The 23,394-nt window shown below is 32.5% G+C and overlaps 2 protein-coding genes across 2 annotated transcripts in view; one reads left to right on the forward strand and one right to left on the reverse strand.

Moving 5' to 3' along the window:
• LOC124536528 (putative uncharacterized protein DDB_G0282133) overlaps positions 1-23,394 on the forward strand; it is a 70,760-nt gene that overhangs the window by 11,399 nt on the left and 35,967 nt on the right. The window contains exon 2 of the mRNA XM_047113090.1: positions 563-817. The gene's annotated coding sequence lies outside the window, so the exon portion shown is untranslated. The remainder of the gene's footprint in view (positions 1-562; positions 818-23,394) is intronic.
• Positions 20,610-23,220, reverse strand: LOC124541006. Its single transcript, XM_047118781.1, has 2 exons — positions 21,133-23,220; positions 20,610-20,654 (listed from the first exon to the last, which is right to left on the reverse strand). The coding sequence occupies exons 1-2, from the start codon at positions 23,218-23,220 to the stop codon at positions 20,610-20,612; spliced, it is 2,133 nt and encodes a 710-aa protein (XP_046974737.1).

Here is a 23,394-nt window from a genome sequence, read left to right on the forward strand (position 1 = left end):
TGTACTTAAACGACACTGAAAGCATACATCGAAAAAAAATATCAAGTGTATGATTTCAATATCTATTCAAATTAAATGGTGTGTGTGTGTCAATATACTTAACTTGTGTGCACAATCTATTGACAGTTTTTTGTTGATGGATGTGATCACAGTACGCTAATCCATTGAAAACATTGAAACAAGTAGCTGATCACGACTGTTTCATGCGCATAAGGTCACTCTGGTTGCTGTTTCGAATTTAGATTTTTCTTAGCAAAAGAAACATATTCAGTACTATCTGCTTATTTTTTTAAAATCTAGAAACAAATATAAAAATATGCAACCAGAAATATTTAGCCACAGGTTTTAGGTTACTAATAGCTTATAGGGACTTTATGTACGCTGAGGTATATATTATTATTTATTAGAAGTATCGAGTATTATGTATACACTTCGAACTAATGACAAACATGATTACATTCGATTAGCATTGGTCCCGGTCAACACAGGTCTCAATTAAAATTATTGCAAAATTTTGTTATTATTTGTGGAATGTTAATTTATTTTTTCTTGTTTGTTTCAGACAGTAGAGGTGCCATCAGTGTCAGTGAGCGTGACCTGTGATGTGCAACGAACATTTCGAACAATCGATTGACATAAATTAATCGATTAACTGTTAAACGAATAATTAATCGAGTTTTTAATTACAAAATGTGTTATTAGAGTTGGGAAATAAAACGCGTAGTGTACTTTGCGAGAAGCTAAAGTGACATTGACAAAGTGTGCAGTGAAGTGTTTATTATTGGGCAGCGCTCAACACTTGACCGTCTTATTCTTGGTAAGAATCACCTTTTATTGCTTATTTTAAAACGCTACATTATTATTCCATTTTTAAATATATGTAATGTTATTTTATTTATGCCTTTAATATAACAGTTTGTATTAACCTCCTTCGTTGAGTACAAACTTTTTTAACATAAAATTATTTGTTTAAATTAATTAAAAAGTTATTATACCTTAGTGAGAACACTAAAAATGACAAAAACGAAAGAGCCATTCCATGCATATCACAATAATTGCTTACAAATGCAAGTAAGTAATCCATTTAAAGATTAAAAGGATTATGTCAGTAAAGCTGAAATAATTTTCCTCTTTTGACATTTGTTATTTTTAATTTGTTAATAAATTGTCTTATGGTACATTTTTTTTTTAGATGACATAATAGGCAGACATTTGTAACTTTGCCGTTTCGTAAATTAAATAATAAAATTAAACCGCTTATAAAAAATACTTTGGTAAAAAAGGGATATCATTCGATACAAGATTTTGTAGATGATAAAAAAGCTTGGAATTAATACATATATTGTATTTAACTAATATGATTGTATTTTTTAAATGTTGAAAAAGAGTAACTACTGAGTTTCTTGCCGGTTCTTCTCGGTAGAATCTAATTTCTTAATTGTTAAATGACAATTCAAAAGTGCTTGTGAAAGCCCACTTGTATGAAGTTTATTTTGATTTCGATTTTTTTGATTTAATATCTCTTAAATAATGTATTGATTTCCAAACATTGAATGAGTACCAATTTTTTATATTAAACGACTACTTATTTCACTTTATAAAACTTTTTACTGTAAGAAATACTAATAGAATAATTCCTTCCTCGACAACTTAAATGCAGGTCACTGAATTTACCAAACTGTGACCAAAAAGAGAATTCAGAACTTAACAAAATATCATGTGATGCGGAAACTACGAACTAAAATCGTAGTTTAAAATTTCAAGTGACCGTGCAATATAATATTTATATATCTTATAATAGCGTACTAACTCCTACAGATATAAATGTGAGAAATTGTGAAGATTATGTTTGTTATTATTTCACGAAAACACTACACAACGGATTTGGATAAAATTTTACAGTAATATAGGATATATATCAGAATAACACATAGGCTACCATTTATAATGATTTTAAGTAAAAGTGCGAAGCCCGGGCGGGTTCGCTAGTTATCTGTAAATGCGAAACTCTTAGTATTTGTATAAATATTCAGTGTTCAGTGTTTCTTAATTATATTGACCGTGTATTATAGAAAAACCTTCCTCTCGAATCACTATCTATTTAAAACAACCGCATCAAAATCAGTTGCGTAATTTTAAAGACCTAAACATACATAGGACAGACAGCGGTAAGCGACTTTGTTTTATACTATGTAATGATTTCAGAACGCATCATAAGGAACTTATACCAATAATCCTTATAAGAAAAAAACTAAACTATTGTCTCAATTAGGTACTATCCGCATGTAATGTACATCTAGAAAATAACACAAAGCAATTTTAATACGACCTGTATTGAATGTCAGTGAAACAATTTCTAACAAATCAGTAAAACTAAGAGACATTGCAAACTCATTGCGAACAACCAATGTCGACACGAATACATTGAATTATTACGAACATAGGAAGTTGACCATTATAAAGGTAACATTCCAATGTACCTTATAATAAATAATTGTCAACAAAGCTTTTGTTATTATAAGCAAAGAATTTATTGTAATATATTTATGAATAACACTCTCACGGCTGCAAAGAAGTCTACACAAAACCTTTATATGATACACATATTATAATGATCTACACTTCTATTGGTCAGCATAATATTATCTGCCAAATTCACCAATCATCATATTTCAGCCAATTTACATAAAACCATTAAACTTTACACCTATATCTTCCTCGTGAATCACTTCGTCCAATAGTAAAAACTGTATAAAAACTATTTAATATTTTTTGATTTACCGCATACAATACCGATAAAAATACTTCTTGGTAGTGATACTAAAGTATATAAGTTGAAGTTAATCTTATGTAAGATAAGAATATTATTTTATTTCAAGAGTGTTTTTTTGAACGGCAACACTATTACCCCGTTGAACCGGAAATCCTATTCTACTTGAAAAAAAAAATAAACATATTTGAAAAATACCAGAACAGTATGCCTAACTTTATTGAATATGTGTACTTTTAATATACATACATATTATATTCTCATTCTTAAAGGTTGAATACTTTTTTCAATATTAGGCTGTGTATGTAATGTTTTGTACAATTATCTGATAAGTATTTTGAAAAAGATCGTTTGAACGGAATTAGTCATTGAGTAAGGTACTATGACAGCATGATTAAGTTTAAATTAACAACAGGTTTCTAAATGTAATAATTGGCCTGGTGATTATATCGAAATTATTACCAAAACTGTCATTTGTTAATTGGAAATTAGCTAATGTATTTTAGCGATATTAATTTTTGGAGTTAATAACCTAACTTGTATTGAAAAGTCGGAAATTATAAACTCGAGTTGTTACACTATTGTCAAATATATTATGGTTTATTTATAATGATATCATTAAAGTATGGTAAAAAAACGCAAAATTTTATCAATTTGTACGATTTACGAATCATTTCGTTGAATTGTGTCAAGATCTAAAAGTCATGCTGATAATAATGATTCATAGTAAAGGTATAAAAAGTATTTCGTATTATTGTAACAAAATAAATTGACTTTTTGTCAATATAGCACACTTTAGTGAATGGTACCTGAGTTAGATATTCTAGCGTTTGAGTAACTTTGGTTTCCCATAACACCATCATTGTGATATGGATGTTCCGGTCATTGCTGTCAGTGGTTCCTATCACGTAATTGTGAAGGTCATATTAAACCATTTGCTTTTTACGGACTTTGATTTACATAATCACTGAATGATTTACTAATGGACAAAATCATCTTTCTAATGATTTTGTGACATTTATAAACTAAACTACCTATTTATAAAAATATAGTTTTTATTTACATACATGTTGACGACCTTCATGGTCGTGTGTTCACCGGATTTCATAGGTACGCAGCTCCGAGGTCCCAGGTTTGATTTCCGGCCGAGTCGATGTAGAAAAAGTTTATTACTTCTCTATATTGTCTTGAGTATGGGTGTTTATGGTACCGTCGTTACTCCTGATTTTGCATACTCACAAGTGCTTTAGCTATCAGGGTAATGTATGTGATGTTGTCAAATATATTCTTTTACTGTAAGAAATCAAACTGGATTCATAATATTAATGTCGTTACGTTAAGATGAACAGACCGTTCCGGTCGACGTTGCTATGTCGCCCTTGTGGAAATTCATCAAGGCCAAGGACGCGAGAATTCGGCTCGGATCACTTGCGACGAAGAATCATCCGTAACGATTTTTTATATAACAATAATGTCATAATACGTTATTTAATACCGTTACTAATAACGTTATAGAAGTTTTATGTAAATCAACAAATAAAAATAACTAACTTTTCTGCTTATCATGACGTAAATAGGTAAGCTAATTCGGAACTGAGCACGTATATGCTTAGGGATGCACGAATGCTAGTTTTACTATTAAAATTTTATCGATAAGATCAGAAATTATTGTTGTATCGTATATGACATATACATTTAATATATAATCATAAACTTAGTACTTATGTTCCTCGAACTTGTAACTATCTGTCTTAACTCTTACCCCACAAAGTAGAGTAGTCGTATTTATTACTAAACCGTTTGGAGATTGTGCTGCCCAGAAACCCAACCGAAGCAGGTGCATGCAGGTGCAACTTACTCGGCAGAATTCGATTACATCTGGTCCTCACAGTATATATATATATATATATATATATATATATATCAATCGAAGATATAGGATTCGAAACTAGGCGAATACAATTTCCTGCCAAAATCTGCCTTTTACGTGGAACTCTTCCACTGTTTCTCGTAATATGTAATTTTCAAAACATTTCCATAACAGAAAAAGACTACCCTACTACTTTACTATACTACTACTTTGGTATATAAGTATACTTTTTGTGTCATCTATACCTAAATGACCCTTGTTCATTGTCAAGGTCAAACGTAAAAACAATTTTACTGTCACGCGGCGTGCATAGGAAAATGATTCCTATATAATTTGTCATGCGCCGCAGGTTGCGTTACGCGGCATTTTTTGCAAATAACGTCGGCCTAAAACTTATTAGGTAATTACCTATAATCTATCTAATGCCTTTTAGTTTTTAGAATTACAAATCGTTGCATAATTTGAGTCGAAGCTATAAGATTCTTAATTGTTTATCAAACACTCGGCGATTAGTAAATGATTTCGTAACTGTATCTAGTTAATTTATTTATTTGCACAAATTAGCAAAGGTACATATAATTGAAAAATACGTTCTCTTCCAGTATTCCTAGTATTCTCGTTTATCTGACAGAGAGTATAGTACATGGTGCAAAATTAATATATTAAAAAATATATAATATACATATACTTCTATACTAAGTTAGTAAATCTGTCTATCTATCTGTATATATTTAATCTATATGTATCATCTATCTGTCGGTCTTTCACTACCAAATCAAAGTACCGAATTTGACGAAATTTAGTATGCAGCAGACATAGGCTACTTTTTTCCTGACACATGATAATCATCCCCCTAAAATGTGAACGAAGCTGCGGGCAACAACTAGTAAAACATAATGGTATTTTATACTTATTTGTATGTTATGCAACGATCGTAAAGAAATGTACAATTTTTAGTATTCTCACTGATAAACGAGTCCTCAGAACATTACATAAAGTATGGGTATATTTGTACGTAATAAGACGATAAAATGTATGTCTCAACGAATTCCAATACGTAATTTGTCCATAATTCGGCAATGTCAGCGCAATCTTTAAACAAATAAAGTTAGAAAATTTATATTCTTGAGTCATTACTGTTGAGTGTGTGCAAATATTTGGTCAACTTGACTTTTCGTAGCTTTCATTTTTTCCCGTGTATCATTCAATTTTATGTATTACTAGCGACCCGCCCCGGCTTCGCTTGGGTGCAATGTTGATACTAAACATACTACAGTTTTTTTTAATTACGTAATTTCCTAAATTGTCTATGGATTATTCGAATCACTCTATCTATTAACAAAAACCGCATCAAAATCCGTTGACTAGCTTTAAAGATTTAAGCATACATAGGGACAGACAGCGCTAAGCCACTTAGTTATATACTATGTAAGGATATAAATAAGAGTACGGTACAAGATGAGTTTATTTTGGAAAGACGCAAGTTTTATCATTTACATCCCTGTAAGATTTTTTTGAATGAATGAATGAATATAAATACTTTTCATATCGAATAACAGATGATTGATCTGTTTAATGGTACCCGCCCAAATAGAGCCCTGTCGCATAAAAATTGTACCTATAAAAACAGTAACAACAATTTTAAAAGTACGCGCTGATCAACAGACTATCCTATCACTATTTGACATTGTACTCAAATACTTATAGCCTTGAAATTATAATCGATTTTAGAATATAGTCTCTGTGTTTTTATATATGTGTATCTTTATTAATTATATTTTAAAGTATAGGTTATGTAATGTATGCACTTTTTGTACCTAAACGTACTTATTATGCGATATTAATGCAAGTGGCCCTTCGTCACTTGAAGGGAAAGTGCAGGGTGTGGCGGCTGCTTAACTGGATTCCTTTAAAAAAAACTTGTTATGCAACAGAATTTATGGATATGGCGACTGAGGCATTAATCGCAAAAAAAAACTGAAATATTTGTATGTTTGTCTGTCAAATTATTAGAAATAAAGCTTAAACTCCAAGAAAGGACATAGGACATAACCCAGCCTAGCAGCTGACGACCTAAACCGCAGGCGACCATCTATAATAAAATTTTAAATGTGAAAGTAACTGTCTGTCTCTCTGTCACTCTTTCACAACCAAACCAATGAAGTGAATTTGAGGAATTTGGTCTGAAGAAAACTTGAAGTCCAGGAAGAGACATAGGCTACTTTTAATGCTCGGCACATAACAACCAACACCCTAAAACAGGAAACCACGGGCGACTACTTGTTATTGTATTAAGAAAGTATCCGTTACTGCCTAAACTGAAAATCGAAAAGCAATACTGAAATCTCATTGGCCACGCGATGCTTACTAGGATTATCCGTCTCGAGTGGAAAGCTCCGCGACCCAGTACTGTACCTGTTCTCCTTTACATAACACTTGCAACTTTCACTGCAATCACCTTGCATTTTTCTGCGTCACTGCATCTTACGTCAATTATTATTTAATTTAAAACAAAGCTTACGTAATATTGATTTTATTTTACATTTATATGAAAATAGTATCACCCACACATGTAAATACGTGTATATGTATCAAACACACGCGTGTAAATACTATTTTCAATCCGTGACCAGCGTTAACATTTTCCATATTGTTATTTAATAATTCTACCTATAATAATAATAATTTTATTAAATACTCGTTATACCCATTAAATGCAGTATAATGCTTATAATCGATGACTATCTCTAGTTATTACTTCAATTATTTATAATTAACGGCAAATGGTTTTATATGCATTTATTATATAGCCTTAAGTCGAGCTGTTATTATCGAACTAACATTTCTATTTTAAATAAACTTTGTGGAATCACTGCAATATTATAAAACAACAATAGTCTTCCAGCTGTGACTGCCTGTTTGTCTGTCAGAACGCAATAAAATCATAAACTATCAAACAGATTTTCATAAGGACTTTACCAATAGATGCAGTAATTCATTAGGAAAGTTTTGGTGAATAAATCAATAATTTCGCCTAAATTGGCTGATAGTGAGAATGATTGTTTTTTGATGTTGCATAAACATGTCCAATAGATTTATGTATGTGTTTTTTGATATAACTGTTTTATATAGTCCCGTATTGTACTTAATACTCAATATGAACTAAATACAGCTGGCAACTCGATCAAAATAGACTCACAAAAACGCTAGTGTCAATAGAAACTAAAAATAATTTCGTAACTTAAACAGAGTAATCGATTTGTCACAGACTGTAAACAAATCACTCCTCCATATTCATAATCTTTTCACACTTGACATGTAATTATATTGTTTCTATTTTGACTTTAAAATATGTCGAGTCAAAACTGTTCAATAAAGAAATTATCTATATATAAAGATAATTATCTCGCTCGAGAGATGTCAAAATAACTATGGCGAATATTTCACAGTAGTATGCGGATCCGTGGCTTAAAACGATTCGTTAAGCTTCAGGCAGACGTTGACCTCGTCGAGTAAAATATTAGCGATTACACTAAAAATACTTAAGCCGTTTCGAATTGGTGCTTTGCAATTTATTCGAATGGTCAGTACAAGAAATCTTCTCTTTAATTTTGACTAAGTAAGTGCTGATTAAATAGGAATGTAGTCTTTTTAATCTTTATCCAATTCGTTTAGAGATTTTGCAGTTATAGTGCTATATGAAAATCATTGTCAATTCAACTAATTCCTTTGAATACTTGCCGTCTGTGACCTTCTGAAATAATTAAGAAAATAAGTGATTTGAACTTAATTATAATACGCACGAGTTTAGTTGGCCGCCTTAGAATAGCCTCATAGATTTTGAATATGGATACCCGTAGTAACTGCAACGAGGGAACAATATTTTTCATACGTTGTAAAAAAAATGTAATTTTAATTGCTTATTTATAGTTATTCATTTACTTCGATATGTATCTATTTAACATTTATAATTATTGAAAGCAATAAAACCTTTGAACGCCATCGCTGTACAGACATTGGCAACATAAAAAGTTTCAACCATTCAGCAACACCAAAACCAACATGGAGAACTGAAATATACGTATTCCATTCCAATTACACTGGCTCACTCAACAACACACACCAAGTTATACTCTGTTTTACTCTGAACGAGAATTATAATTTTGAAACATAGTTAGTGCTTTAGATTATAAAACAAAAATGTATATCAAAGAACGTATGTATAAAACATCTTATAATACCAAATATGTTTTATCGGATAAAAACAACAACCGATCAACATCATTAGAGCAAATGACTCGACTTTCTTGTATACAAGTTCAGTTTCCCTTTCAACGTATAATGTCGTCTTATAGTCAACAAAGCCGTAGAACAAGTTCAGACAAATCAAAATGTAAACGGTAATAAACGAAACGACACCAGGACATCAGAAAGTGGAAGGTGGTTACGACCCTTTTACGGTGCGACGGCTTTCGGAGTCAGACACTCAAGCTTGGATGACATAGTTATTATAATTGCATTTTTAACATTCCTAGTTTATAGTAAAATGCAATAAAATATATTTAATAAAGTACGTCGAATCTTGCAATTTTTTTTCTAGATTCTACCGAAACGTACAAGAAATTAAACTTAATTGTCCTGTCGATCCAAAGATTTTTGAGAAAAATTCTAATTAAAACATCTACATAATATAAAATAAAGTCGCTTCCCGTAGTTTGTAAATTTTGATGCGGTTTTCATCTATAAATAAGCAGATTATAAAGACAAACGAAACATGTTAATTTTGCTAGCCCAAAAAAATAATTATTTTCATATTTATCCTTCGATTTAAATATTGTATAAAGTCTTTATTAGTCCCATGTGAATCCGAGGTGATAAGCTAGTATATTATGAAGGCATTATGCATAGCCGCGATCAGCGACGTTTTAGATATCGTAGAGCACAAAATCCGCAATTTATAATTTTACGGACCACTAACACACTTTTATTCTGTTTCACGGGGTTAAGAAAACGCTATTAAAATTAAGATGTTCAGCGACTCGGTGTTTTGCAACAAATCAATTTGCATTAAAATAATGTCATCCTATTTTAGGTATAATACGAGTACCGGAAGTCAAATCAGTAATAATTCTATTTTAATTTTCCATTAGGATACAAAAATCAATGGGATAAAAAAAATGAATGGGTTACAAATACAAATGTAAAAATAACTCGTCATTTATTTTTACATTTGTATATGTAACCCATTCATTTCAATATAACTGCCTCATTAGTCCAGTAGAGTTAGCTAGGCTTGGCAAAAGCTACTTTACTAACGAGGCAGCGAACTGATCCAGGGGTTCGGCGCACAAATCGTTAGCTAACCGGTTTTTCTTTGAAGAAAATTTTAGCAAAATATATTTTTTTATTAGATATAGGCATTGGCGTCTTAACATTCTGCCAAAAATTGAGAATATATCAAATACACCTGTCTTCGTCCACTATAATATTTCCTGTCTTAACGAGCAGTCTTCTATGAGAACATAATATATTTACCTACATATTCTAAGAATAGAGAACGAACGATACTATTGTACACCAAACCTTGGTTTAAAATTAGTTCATTTACGGGTTTTCTTCACGCGAATAATCTCTCTAATTTATCTATGACATAAATAACATCAAAAACTACTGTAAATATAATATATAGGAATACTTTCATTGGGTTTGTTTTCAATAATAGTAAGATACGAACATACCGATTACGTATAAAGTGCCATTATCGTTAACATGTGATTTTATGGCGTGACTGAGCCATCAAGACTTGACATTACATGCATGCTAACGCTTTAATAAATTACGTGGTGAAGGAAAACAGGATGGTGCAACCTTCATCGCACATCTTGGAGGAAATTTTGAAATAATTATATCTAATATTCCATATTCGAAGCCTAATGAAGTCTGCGTTTATCACGTAGCATGTCTTGGAGTCTGGCGGTTTTACTTTTGCATACATAGTAATCGTTAGTGATGTAAAAAATGTCAGCCATAGAAATCGTGATAGTTTAGAAAATGTAACATGGCAACACTAATTCCTCATAGCTCGTGATCTCCGTATTTATTTCGACATCACCTATGTAATAGTCGTCAATTACTTAGCCACTTTGAATGTTGTGTAAAGTAAACAACTGAGGCATTGCGAGTCTTGAATAAATTTTGATAGCAAACATAACCTATTCGGAAACTATAAATATCTCCGTTTCGCAAAAGGGAAACCTCAAACACCATTTACTTGTTTCCTTAAAAAACGTGCTAATTTCGACATGTAATAATCTATGGATTTCATAAGGCCTTTAAATTGAGTATTTATTTATCGTAAATTAATTAGAACCTAATTTAAACTCGAAAATGTAATAAATTAAACATATAAATCGAGTGACCTGTAAAATTATCACTTACGACACCTATTACATTAAAACCTTTTTGAAATATATGTATTTATTATCTGTACCCATCTGTTATGCATGTGAGATGAAAGTGAAACTATTCTATTAACTACTTTTACCCGCTACAAACCACGCCCATATCACTCAACCATGTATAGATTAACTAGTTTGATGTTATTAGTATCAATAATCCATTTGTTCTGTCAGATGTTAAACGAATGATAACATCGATAATTAGTTGCTTTTTATAATTAATTAAACTTATATTGGAGGTGGCAACAATTTAAGATACAACTATATATTGTTTGTATTTTTATATTTAAAATGCAAAATCGAAAATAAAATAATATTTTATTTATTTGCCCCAAAACCGTTATATTACCTTTGTTTGCTTGTATTGAAGAAAAAATAAGTTAAAATTAAAAAAAAAAAAAACGGAATAATAACTATTATTTTCTTATTTTTCTAAAAACTTACATAAATAAATGAATTATAACTAACGTATGAAAGTAAATAACTATAATTAAGCCAAATGGAAGATTGCATAAAGAATAGGAAGGATTCTATGTGGCTATATTTAGGGGGACTAATTGTTGACAGGACAACTAAAACGACGTTTATAATCTTTTTTAATCAATAAAATAGACATTAATTGTGAAAAAATCTTTAAATTGATATTACGGTTTATCAAAAATGCGGCATTTTACTACACTTGGGTAATAGATTGTAATGACGGATTACAGGTAGAATTGTAATTGAAATTCCGCTGCAATACATAAGAATATAAGAATGTTACCCACACATATGTACATACTACTTAGTGTTAATTCATTCCTTTTAAATAAGAATGAATGAATGATTGTCCTTTACGAGTTCCTAAACCGATTCTGAAATAAATAACCAGTTGTACTACGTACGTCAGCAATAGACCAAGGGCGAAAAAAAAGTTGTTCAATATAAACTTTTTGTGTATGTATCGTCAATCAATGACAACTTAATATCTTATAGAATACGTCTAAAATTTCCAAGGTTTTAACCATATACTTAAATGTTGAAAAAAACATTCCATATTGCATTATTCGCTTTATAGTTTATCATATTTAATTACGATTATTACAACAAACATTAGCTAATGGTAAGTAATAATTTATTTATATAATGGCACACTTGTTTAGTAAGACGTACCCAGTCGTTAGATCTGCGCTGACGCCGATATATTTTTATGAGTCTAGTGTAATTTACGCCTCGAAATCGTGATTATACTTAATGTCAATTTACGACGAATATTTTAATAACCAATCGAATTATTGTAGTTATATAAATACACTCAATTTACACTATTCTGTCTGTACCTAACAAAAGCTAAATTTGTACAGTTGATTACGTAATAATGAAACATGAAGATTATAATCTAGTCTAATTTTCTAAAGTCCGTTACTGTAAAACAATATTAGATGTGTAGCTTTTTTGTTGCGATTTAAATCGGTAATAAGATCAAAGTAAAAGCAATCACTAAATAATTACAGAACGTTCCGAGTCCGAGACATCAAAATAGAATAAAATCTTCAACACAGCCGCATTGTTCGACGTTACCCAATCGAAGATGCTCGCGAAATTACTTTTACTGAAACAAAGTAATGGAATTTTAAACCGTATCTTTTAAGAATAGAGTCTTAAATCCCTCAGCAGAGTTTGTACGAAAATCGCATAGCCTAGATAAAGTGCTAAAGGTGCTATTAAGCATCGATCACACGCTAACGGTAGAATAAATTTTCAATACACATTTGTGGTTTTACATTTTTTTTTATTAGGATTTGTTTTGTTACGAAACTTAATAAATATTTATTGAAAACAACAGAGTTTGTTTATAGAAATAAAACTGTCAAAGAACAATAATTTAAGGGTTATTTTTAATAAAAAGAGTTTAAACTCACGTTTTGATAAATATATATACAAAAACAGACGAAATATCTTAATAATTCATTAGGTAAAGAATAATAATAAAAGCAAAGTCTCAGTTTTGTCACAGTCGATATACCAAATTTATGGTTACGCATTTGATATTATTAGCTAATAGGGCTATTCAACAATAAACATTTAAAATACTTGTCTTCATTATTTTAGTATTATATAAGTCTTCATTAAATTAAAAAACACTTATAAATAACATTTATTTTTTGACGTCAAAGGAAAAAATCGCTGAATTTTATTTCAATAAGACTGTAATTGTTACATAACATTTTATGTATTTGCAAAAATAAGCCAAACAAAAACCCAACTACATAGAACGCTCGTTGAAACAAAACAATACTAAGAAAGTCGACTTCAACCGTTGAAGGATAAAATCTTTTGCAGATGAAAATCTATGGTTCACTGACCTTCTGACTGTTCCTTTAGCCGCTCGACGCTTCAATAGATAGTTGTATACTTAAAATTACTGTACAGATACATAATTTGAGTTAACATTAAGATAGTAGTACTATCATACAGGATGGACTTAATGTATTATATTAAAGATATGAAAATTTTTCGTCTTATTGTGGTAATATTACACTTCGAAATTCAGTAACCATCTTGTAACGGTTTATTTTTACAGTTACGACGTATTTTGTATATAGTAAGGTAATTTAATTTTAAATTTCGAATGACTATTATATTCCAATAATAACATATAGTTTTCGATGATATAAGAAAAGTAAATAAAGTCAACACACGGTACAATGTTTCCCAATAAATTAAAATCCAAATATCCTTTCTTACTCTACGTTACCAAACGAAAAACTTACGAATTCCAAAACTATATCATGTACAGTCCGAACCGGCTGATAGGACCTTTTAAATAATATAAAATAATTATTGATAGTAATTTTACATTCATTAGATTATAATATAATTTTATAAAAAGTTATAGGAATAAGGAAACACTAATTTACTTAGTATACATTTCCTTCATACCAAAGGAATATATTTAAAATAAAATTTGACGAAAACTGTTCATGAAAATGAATTAATTCATTGTTTAAATTTACATAAACGGTTATTCTACTAACCTCTATCTATAGAATAAATAATTATGATTGATTGCATTAAAAGTTATTCATTAGCCACGTTAATCGGTTTCGAAATCGATTGAAATATATTAAATAATAAAGCAGCCACTCGAAATTGTTATTATATATCGATTCATATTTATTCACAAAACGAGATATCGATGACATCATTTTATTCGATAATAAATCCGAGTTAGTCTTTTTTTCCCGTCAAAAATAATTTATTTCACAGCAATGACTAATTCGTATATTTTACATTATTTATCCAAGGAATACACGTTAGCCTTCAAAAGCGTCAGCCGGAAACCCGCATGGAATCGAATTCAAGGACATACCTAATTGTTATAAACCTACAGACAAACATTTACATACCGTCTTAATTGGTATTCAATCGTTATTAATATAATTCCTGTCTGATCTGGCAATTTGACGGAGCAGGTAGCTGTAATAGCCCACAATATGTGGCTGTGTTCAAAAATTCTCTGGAACATAATATCTCAATTTCCAAGATTAGGGCGCATTGGTGTTGTTAGGTATGGTTAATATGGTTAACGGTATAATGTCTGGCGATGGTGATCTTATTACCCTGATCGCCCATTGCTCGATCGGTTACCTGTATTGAAAAGCTTAAATGAATGCGTGCATCTTTAATTGATGATTGCGTGTCCAAAACCAAGCCAGCACTACCAACTCTAAGCCAGCACTACCAACTCTAAGCCAGCATTACCAACTCCAAGCCAGCACTACCACATCCAAGCCAGTTCTACCAATTTCAAGCCAGCACTACCAACTCTAAGCCTGCACTGCCAACTCCAAGCCACTAAATTTACAAGCGTTTTTGTACTTATAATTCTGCTCGGTGGTGAAGGAGAATATCGTTAGGAAATCTGCTTCTAATGTGAATAAAAATCTGACACACAAGTTTATAAAGAACTTAGAAAAGCATTTATAATTCATATAAATAATCGCCAGATCAAGGTCATCGACTTCCCTTCGTTAGGTAAAATCGTAATTAACAATTATCGACGTTTTAATTGAATACCTATGTTTGATTCTTTTAAGCGTGCAAAACACTAGTTTTAGTAGCTTAAAGTGTGTTTTTGCGTTAAAAAACGTTAATAGTTGACACGGTTAAGTGTTCGAAATGAAAAGGCAGACCACTAAATAAATCCACGTTTTGCAACGCGTTTAACATGCACACGTTTTTGGCTATTTGGTCAAGGCTTCGAAACGAGGCTTAACCAATTAAAGCCAATTACGGTAATACGTGATTATTTTCTCTATTTTATCTTTTGAAATTATGAAAAAAAAATTACTCGCCCAAAACTAACAACTCTTAATAAATTCGAACGGTCATTGCTCAATAATATTACGCCATTCAGCCTTATAATTGTGCTAGAATTATAGATCAAGCCCGTCTAAACTGCAGTCGCAAGTAATATTTTGGCCTCTGTCCAAAAAAGATATTTACGAGTCCTTGTGGCGCACCAGGCATAGAAATCACTACTTGTGCTCGCGCATGTTATGCTTAAGACATATATATAATACCTGCGTCAAACAGTCACACATACATTTGCTTTCCCCTATAAAATACCATCTATGTAAAGGAAAACGTTTATAGACTCTCACATGACGATCACGAGCTTATATAAGTCGTGTTTAGCTAATACATTTGTCGTACACACCAATCCGCAACCTCCCAACCGCAAAGTACTTGTTAAGGTCATATACTAAATAGCCAATATAATTTCGTAATCTAAAATAATGATAAAATGAAATGCTACTGAACCCTTCGCTCGGCGGTTTAAAAACCGCACCGTAATTTGTCGTTATAATATCTATTTAATATTAATAATACTTACGTCTTTGGCAAAGTATTACTAAATAGAATGATGTAGGCAAACCCACTTGATGCCTGCAGGCGGTGTTTCAGGGTCGATTAGCACCCACACCGATTCTGAACTCTCGATTTCTATTGACACACACGTCGAATGTAAGTGACACGTGCGTTGAGTGAGAGTGGATTTTTTATTCATCTTCATAATACATTAAAAGGGCCTTGACCTTCACGTAACGCAAAACTACTTGACAAAGAAAAAGATTCAATCTAAGTGCACGTATATTATGAACATTCGGGGTAAGAAAAGGTTCGTCACCTTAAGATCTATTTTCGTGTGCTCAGTACGATCGATATTCTGCTTCACCGATCGAGAATGACATATTGCAATTATCAAATGTTTAGATTCAAAAGGTACTAAGAGTTTGAGACTTGATAAAGGAATGAATTTAAAAACTGACGAAGGTTTTCTTACTCTGACTGTACAAGGAAATCATTAAAAAAATAAATAATACAATTAACAAACTATTATTTCAATAATGATGTAATACCGACTTGTATTATTTCCGAAATTAAACTTCTGTTCCAGCATACGGTCTAACAAAGCCCCATAAAAGTTTAGAATGCATAGTAAATGAATTGAACATTTCTCCTTGAGAGAATGAGCATTTTTTTGGTTATTGTTCATTGTATTACATACGGTTATTTAATGAAAATATTACGTGTATTATATAAAACAGAATAATAGTCAATTATTAAAAAAAACTTTCGTTAAAATCGCTATCCTCAAAAAAGTAATTCAAGATTAAACTTCGAAAACATCATTATTCCAAGGCTATTGAAATGATAAAAAAAGATTATATATGTTAAAAAAAAAACATATAGGAACTATAACTAAAAACTTTTTTCATAGCAGTATTATAAACAGTACCTTCTAATATCACAACAAAGTACAATCAGAGTAGCCTAGCCATAATTACGGCCAAGTTTTTGTTGTCCATATTACTAAAGCATCATTGGAGCGAAAAGTAACGCGATCGATGTTAAAACGATTCACATATTACAAAGCGATTACATCAAACGAATCAGTTACACAATATGATAAATACTTTCTTAGGTACATTCACATTTCGGCCTTGTATCCGGTTGCAGCGGAAGTAACGGTCAGAGACGTCGCGTGCTTTGTGCGAATATGGCATTCGATCTAACGATCGGCTAAGGTCTATGACACTATTATGTGATACGCTAAATGAATTTAATTTATTTTCATTACGTTTTAAGTATTCTTAAGAGTCAAGCTGATTATGACTGTGAAAAACGTCTAAGACCTCTTCTTCCTCTGAGGAGACAATTTAAAGCTTATCAACCACGATACTGCTGGTTGATTCACACGTGACAACATTTTGTTGAAATTTGACACTGCAGGTTTCCTCGGACTGTTTTAGACAGGTATCCTCACAGTTTTCCTCCGCCGCGAAAACTTATTTTTATGTATCAAATAAACAGTTCTCGTAGACCGTATTTGATATAAATTGAGTTTAAAACCAAACATAACCTAATTGCCAAATTAAGAGCGTACTCAGTTAATCAGCAAGCAACACTCATAACAATATAAATATAAATGTTTAAGGAAGAACACCAGCTCACATCATGACTTAATTAATTCCATTCAGTGGAAATTATTTTCGTGAAACACGGACACTAATATTATTAATAATATTACACTTTAAGCCTTGTACTTGAGAACGATACACTTATTTTAAACTTCCTATTTCGTTTTCCTTGAGTTGTATTTGCATATAATAGATATTATTTAAGCAACCTGATTTACAGAAATGGTTTTAAATATGCTTTAAACCCAATCCAATATAGCGATTGTAGCAACTTATTTAATTAATATTTCAGGATTTAATTTCCTGGATTGATGAAACTTAACTATTAACACATTTTAAACAAGTATTTAAAAAAAAAACATTTTGGTGGTGCAGTAATCCTTCGCATTGTTCTGTACTGGTTTGAAGGGTGGTGAGCCAGTATAACATCCTAGTAGCGCCAATGATATACAACGACGTACCACTTACCATCAAGCGGAAGCCTAATTCACGGAAGCCTATTTTATAAAAAAAAAAAACATAGAAACAGCGTTTTAAGGTCGTTCTTTTATTATTTTAATTACATATATCTAGAGGAAGTTATAAATGGACCACAGGATGATAAGTAATCATTACCGTCTAATACAAAGACATCTGGTAGTAATAGAAACATTAATAAGTGTTTATGATATTGGGTTTAATTTTGTTTGATCGGTGATTTTTTAAATAAAAGGACGTGTAGCTTGTACGCAGGTTTATTTGAAACTAAAGAAAACATTAATAATAAGTGGACTGTAAACATGTATGTAATCTGTTTGAACATTCCGCCCGCCAAAGAACATAGTTCTTTAAGTACATTTTAACAAAAAAATAACTCATAGATGTAAACACGCATTAACTTAACTCCTTAATAATTGTACATAAAACTAATGACAAATCTTAATGGAATAAATCTTACTGATATTCAAGATGTAAACACATTCAAGTATGTATCGAACACAGAACAGGTTGAATAACATTGATAAAGTTTCACAAATACAAATATCTATAGGTATAAACTAGAACTTTTACAGTAAATATAACAAATCAATCTTATTTAGTTAAAATACAAATTTTGCTCACTGGACGTTTCAGTACTCCGGTTTTACACTTTATAGATACGACACGAGTTACGTTATCAGGTCCAGGATATTTGTTGATAATCTTACCAAGTAACCATTTAGCTGGCGGTAAATTGTCTTCCTTTAAGACAACAATATCGCCTATTTCTGGTTCGTTACGTTTTGTGTTCCATTTATACCTTTGATTTAAATTAACTAGGTATTCCTTATACCACCTACGCCAAAAATCTGTTACAATCTTTTGCATTAATCGCCACCTATCCAAACCAACTACATTACAATTAGTGTAATCCTCATCTGCAATATTTAACAATGGTTCACCTACCAAAAAGTGACCTGGTGTCAAGGGTAGAAGGTCATGTGGATTATCGCTCATCAAAGAAATCGGTCTGGAATTTAAACACGCCTCCACTTGCGCCAGGACAGTGGACATTTCCTCGTAGGTAAGGGTATTATTTCCCACCACCTTTTTCAAATGGGTCTTAGTACTGCGTACCGATGATTCCCATAACCCACCAAAATTAGGTGAGTGAGGAGGGATATAGTGCCAGGTAGTTTTTTCTAAAGACAGTAATTCTGCTATTTCTCCCGGAAGAGAAGATTGGGCAGTATTAAACATGTTTCGCATTTGTTTATCCGCACCGACAAAATTAGTGCCATTGTCACTATATAAATCTTGACAATGGCCTCGTCGAGCTGTGAACCTCCTAAAGGCAGCAATAAAGCCTTTGGCAGTCATATCGGTCACTGCTTCTAAATGGACTGCTCGTGTCACCATGCATACGAAGATGCAAATATAACCTTTATAAGACTTTGCTCCTCGACCTGGTGAGAATCTGATAAAGACAGGGCCACAGTAGTCCACGCCAGTAGACTTGAATGGTTTACTAGGTTTTACTCTTGCCTCTGGGAGCAAACCCATAATCGGAGTAATTTTTTTTGTTGAATATCTTAAACAAATAGTGCATTCTCTGAAATATTTTTTAACACGCTCTTTAGCACGTAAGATCCAATACTTGGATCTTAAAAAGTTTAACATGACTTGTGGACCACCGTGCAACGTTTTTTCATGCGCATGCGCAATTAAAACCTTGGTAAATTGATGTTAACCAGGCATAATTATCGGATGTCTTGTATCATAGCATGCGTCTGATTGTGCTATGCGTCCACTGACTCTAAGTATCCCTTTCTGATCTAAAAAGGGGCAAAGAGATCGTAATTTACTCTTCTTAGGTACATATTCTCGAATCTTTAACTGTTTTATTTCGAATGAAAACTCACGCTCTTGTATTTGTTTAATGCATAATAATAATGTTTCGCTCATTTCTCTTGGTGTAATAAATTTAGGTAGTTTAGGTCTAATATCCTTGTTTAATTTAAAATTCAAAATTCGTCTACAATATGATACAATCTTTAATAGGTTATTTAACGATGAATATTTTAACCAAAATAAATCTTCATCAACATGAGATATAACAGTTAAAGATTGGATTCGTTCATCTTCATGGGTGTCTTCAATCAGTTTCATATTTATAGGCATGGTAGTTTCTGATAACCACTGCGGTCCTCTCCACCACAATGCATGCTCACTCAACTCTTTAGGCTGCAGACCACGTGAAGCACAGTCCGCAGGGTTTGTTTCCGATGAGACATGATTCCACTGATTATAGTCCATAATATTTAATATAGTGGATACTCTGTTACTAACGAATGTTACCCATCGACTTGAGCCTCCCTTCAGCCATGCTAACACTATGGTGGAGTCGGTCCATCCATAGAGATGTTCCTTGGGTATATCTAGAACTTGTGATACCTCACTAATAAGCTTGGCTGCTAAGGTGGCACCACACAATTCAAGCCGGGGAATGGAAACCTCCTTTACGATTGGGGCTACTCGAGTTTTCGCAGTCAGAAGATGTACATACGCTTTATTTGAACTATCAACTACCCGAATATAGACTGCTGCCGCATAAGCGGATTTTGAAGAGTCTGAAAATACGTGCAACTCTCTTTTACAATCTCGCGTGAAATTTATCCATCTAGGTATTTTGATATTTTGCAAATCTATTAACTTTTGTCTGTAACTTAGCCACTCACAAAGCAATTCAGTTGTCAAACACTCATCCCACTCAAGACCTGACTTCCACAACTTTTGAATTAAAATCTTAGCATTAACGACCACAGGGGCAATCCAACCTAAGGGGTCATACAATTTCGCGACTTCAGATAATATATGTCTCTTAGTGACTAAATCTTTATGTTCAGGTAAGTTTAACACGTATTCAAAATTATCATTCCTTCTGTTCCAACTCAACCCTAGTACTTTTATCAAATCATTTAACTTTATAGTTTGTCTTTCATTCAACTCAGTCCTACCAATACGCTCTAAAAACTCCTCATTGTTACTATTCCATTTTTGTAACTCAAAACAACCCCTCCTCATTAGCTCATTCATCTCCTCATAAACTTGCATTGCCTCAGGAACTGTGTCAACTCCCGTCATTAAATCATCCATATAGAAACACTGTTTTGTAATGCTCGCAGCTAATGGATACTTCTTCCCTTCCAACTCAGCTAGTCTATGCAATACCTTCACGGCTAAATATGGTGCGCATGCTGTACCGAACGTTAAACGTAATAATTTGTAACGTTGTATGGGCTCTGTTGGATTAAACCTCCAGACTAATCTCTGGAATTCAGTGTCTTCCTCAGCCACTCTCACCATCCGATACATTTTGACAATATCTGCTACGATACATATTTTAGGATGACGCCATCTCATCAATATGTGCCTCAAATCTTGTTGTAACCTTGGCCCAACAAGAAGCTCATCGTTTAGTGACACGCTATTGTCACCCTTGCTCGAAGCGTCAAAAACGACTCTTACTTTTGTAGTGTCTTTGTCTTCTCTCACTACAGCATGGTGAGGAAGATAGACAACTTTAGGATTCTGTAATTCACTCTCAGACACCACTCTCATATGATTCATACTCAAATACTCACTCATAACTTTATTATATTCTTCTCTCAACTTTGGATCTTTCAATAGCTTTCTCTCCAAATATTCTAACCTTTTTATTGCTCTCTCTTCTGTATTGCCATACATACATTTAGGATTTTCCGTTGCAAAGGGTAATCTCACTATGAATCTTCCTTCTTTATCTCTTATTGTAGTTAAATTAAACAAATCCTCACATACCTTCTCACTATCAGTCATCTCCTTCCTTACCAAGTTAGGCTCATCTTCCATCTCCCAAAATTTCTTAAGCAGCTCGTCCTCTTTTATCTGTAAATGCATGCTATTAAAATTATCTTTTACTAAAGCTTGAGGTCCTTTTGACATTTTTCCTGACAAAATCCATCCAAACAACGTATTTTGTGCTAATATATTACAATCAGGATGCTTAATAACACCATCAAGTAGTATTTCACTATAAATCTCTGCACCTAGTAATATGTCAATTTTACCTGGCACAGCGTATGTAGGATCTGCTAAAGAATGATTGTCCATTTCCACCCATTTGGGAATATTCAATTTGGTTGATGGTAGTAGTGACGTTAAAGAATGCAATACATAAGCTTTAACTATGATATAACTAGTAGGATTATGACGCGATTCCAAGTGAAGTAAAACTGTGTGTTTAATTTTCATACGACCATCTCCTAACCCTGACACCCAGCCACTCACTGGTTTACGTACAAGACCTAATAATTGCACAGTAGACTCGGATACAAAAGATGCCTGAGACCCTTGGTCAATTAAAGCACGAATAATATACTTAAGACCATTAGAATGAAATACCTTGACCTTAGCCGTCGCAAGTAGCACGCTGTTGGGTTGTAGCTCCCTTCTAGAAAATGTAGCAGTTATGTTTGTATCACCTCGTGATGTACTCGCTCTCTCATGATGTGTTTCACTCGATGGCACTACAGTTGCTTGCTCTCTGGTTGTTTCCTGGTTATCTCTCTCAAAATGTAACATCGTGTGATGTCTCCTTCCACATTTTTTACAACTGAATGGTTGACGACACTTTATGACCGCATGAGTTGGTACTAGACAATTAAAACATAGTTTAGCTGTTTGAACGAAAGCCTGTCTTTCTTTAGGTTTCATAAGACTAAAACGCTTGCATTGGTTGATATAATGACTTTCGTGGCACAACGGACACTCTTGTTTAGACTTAGCCTTGTCCTCTTTCTCCTTCTCTACTGATGCATGAAATGATTTTGATTTAATCGCAGGCTTAGCTTGCATATCACGTTTTCCGTTCGTATCTATCATTTCCAAGGAGCGGAATCTGTATTCTAAATAATCTCTCAATTGTATCCAAGTGGGCAACTCATCACCTCTCGTGTTTAAATGCTGCTCCCATTGTTTGATAGATTCCGTGTCCAATTTAGACACAACTAAGTAAACGACAATTGTGTCCCAAGTCTCAGTCTTAATGCCCAAATTCTCTAAACATTTAAGACAGGTAGACGTTGTATCCAATAAACTCCTAATTGCATTGGCTGACTCGTTATGAATTTTTTTTGTAGCGAATAAAGACCTCATAACAACATTGCAATTATAGCGCTTGTTATTATAACGCCGAACTAAGTGCTTCCATGCTTCCTCATAATTGGCATCAGTCGTTGTGAAATTACTCAGCAGATTTAACGCTTCTCCACTCAAATTACATTTAAGATAATGCAGTTTCTGTACCGATGAAATACTCTTATTATTGTG

This window comes from Vanessa cardui, chromosome 2, assembly GCF_905220365.1.
Source record: "Vanessa cardui chromosome 2, ilVanCard2.1, whole genome shotgun sequence".
NCBI classification, from domain to species: domain Eukaryota; kingdom Metazoa; phylum Arthropoda; class Insecta; order Lepidoptera; family Nymphalidae; genus Vanessa; species Vanessa cardui.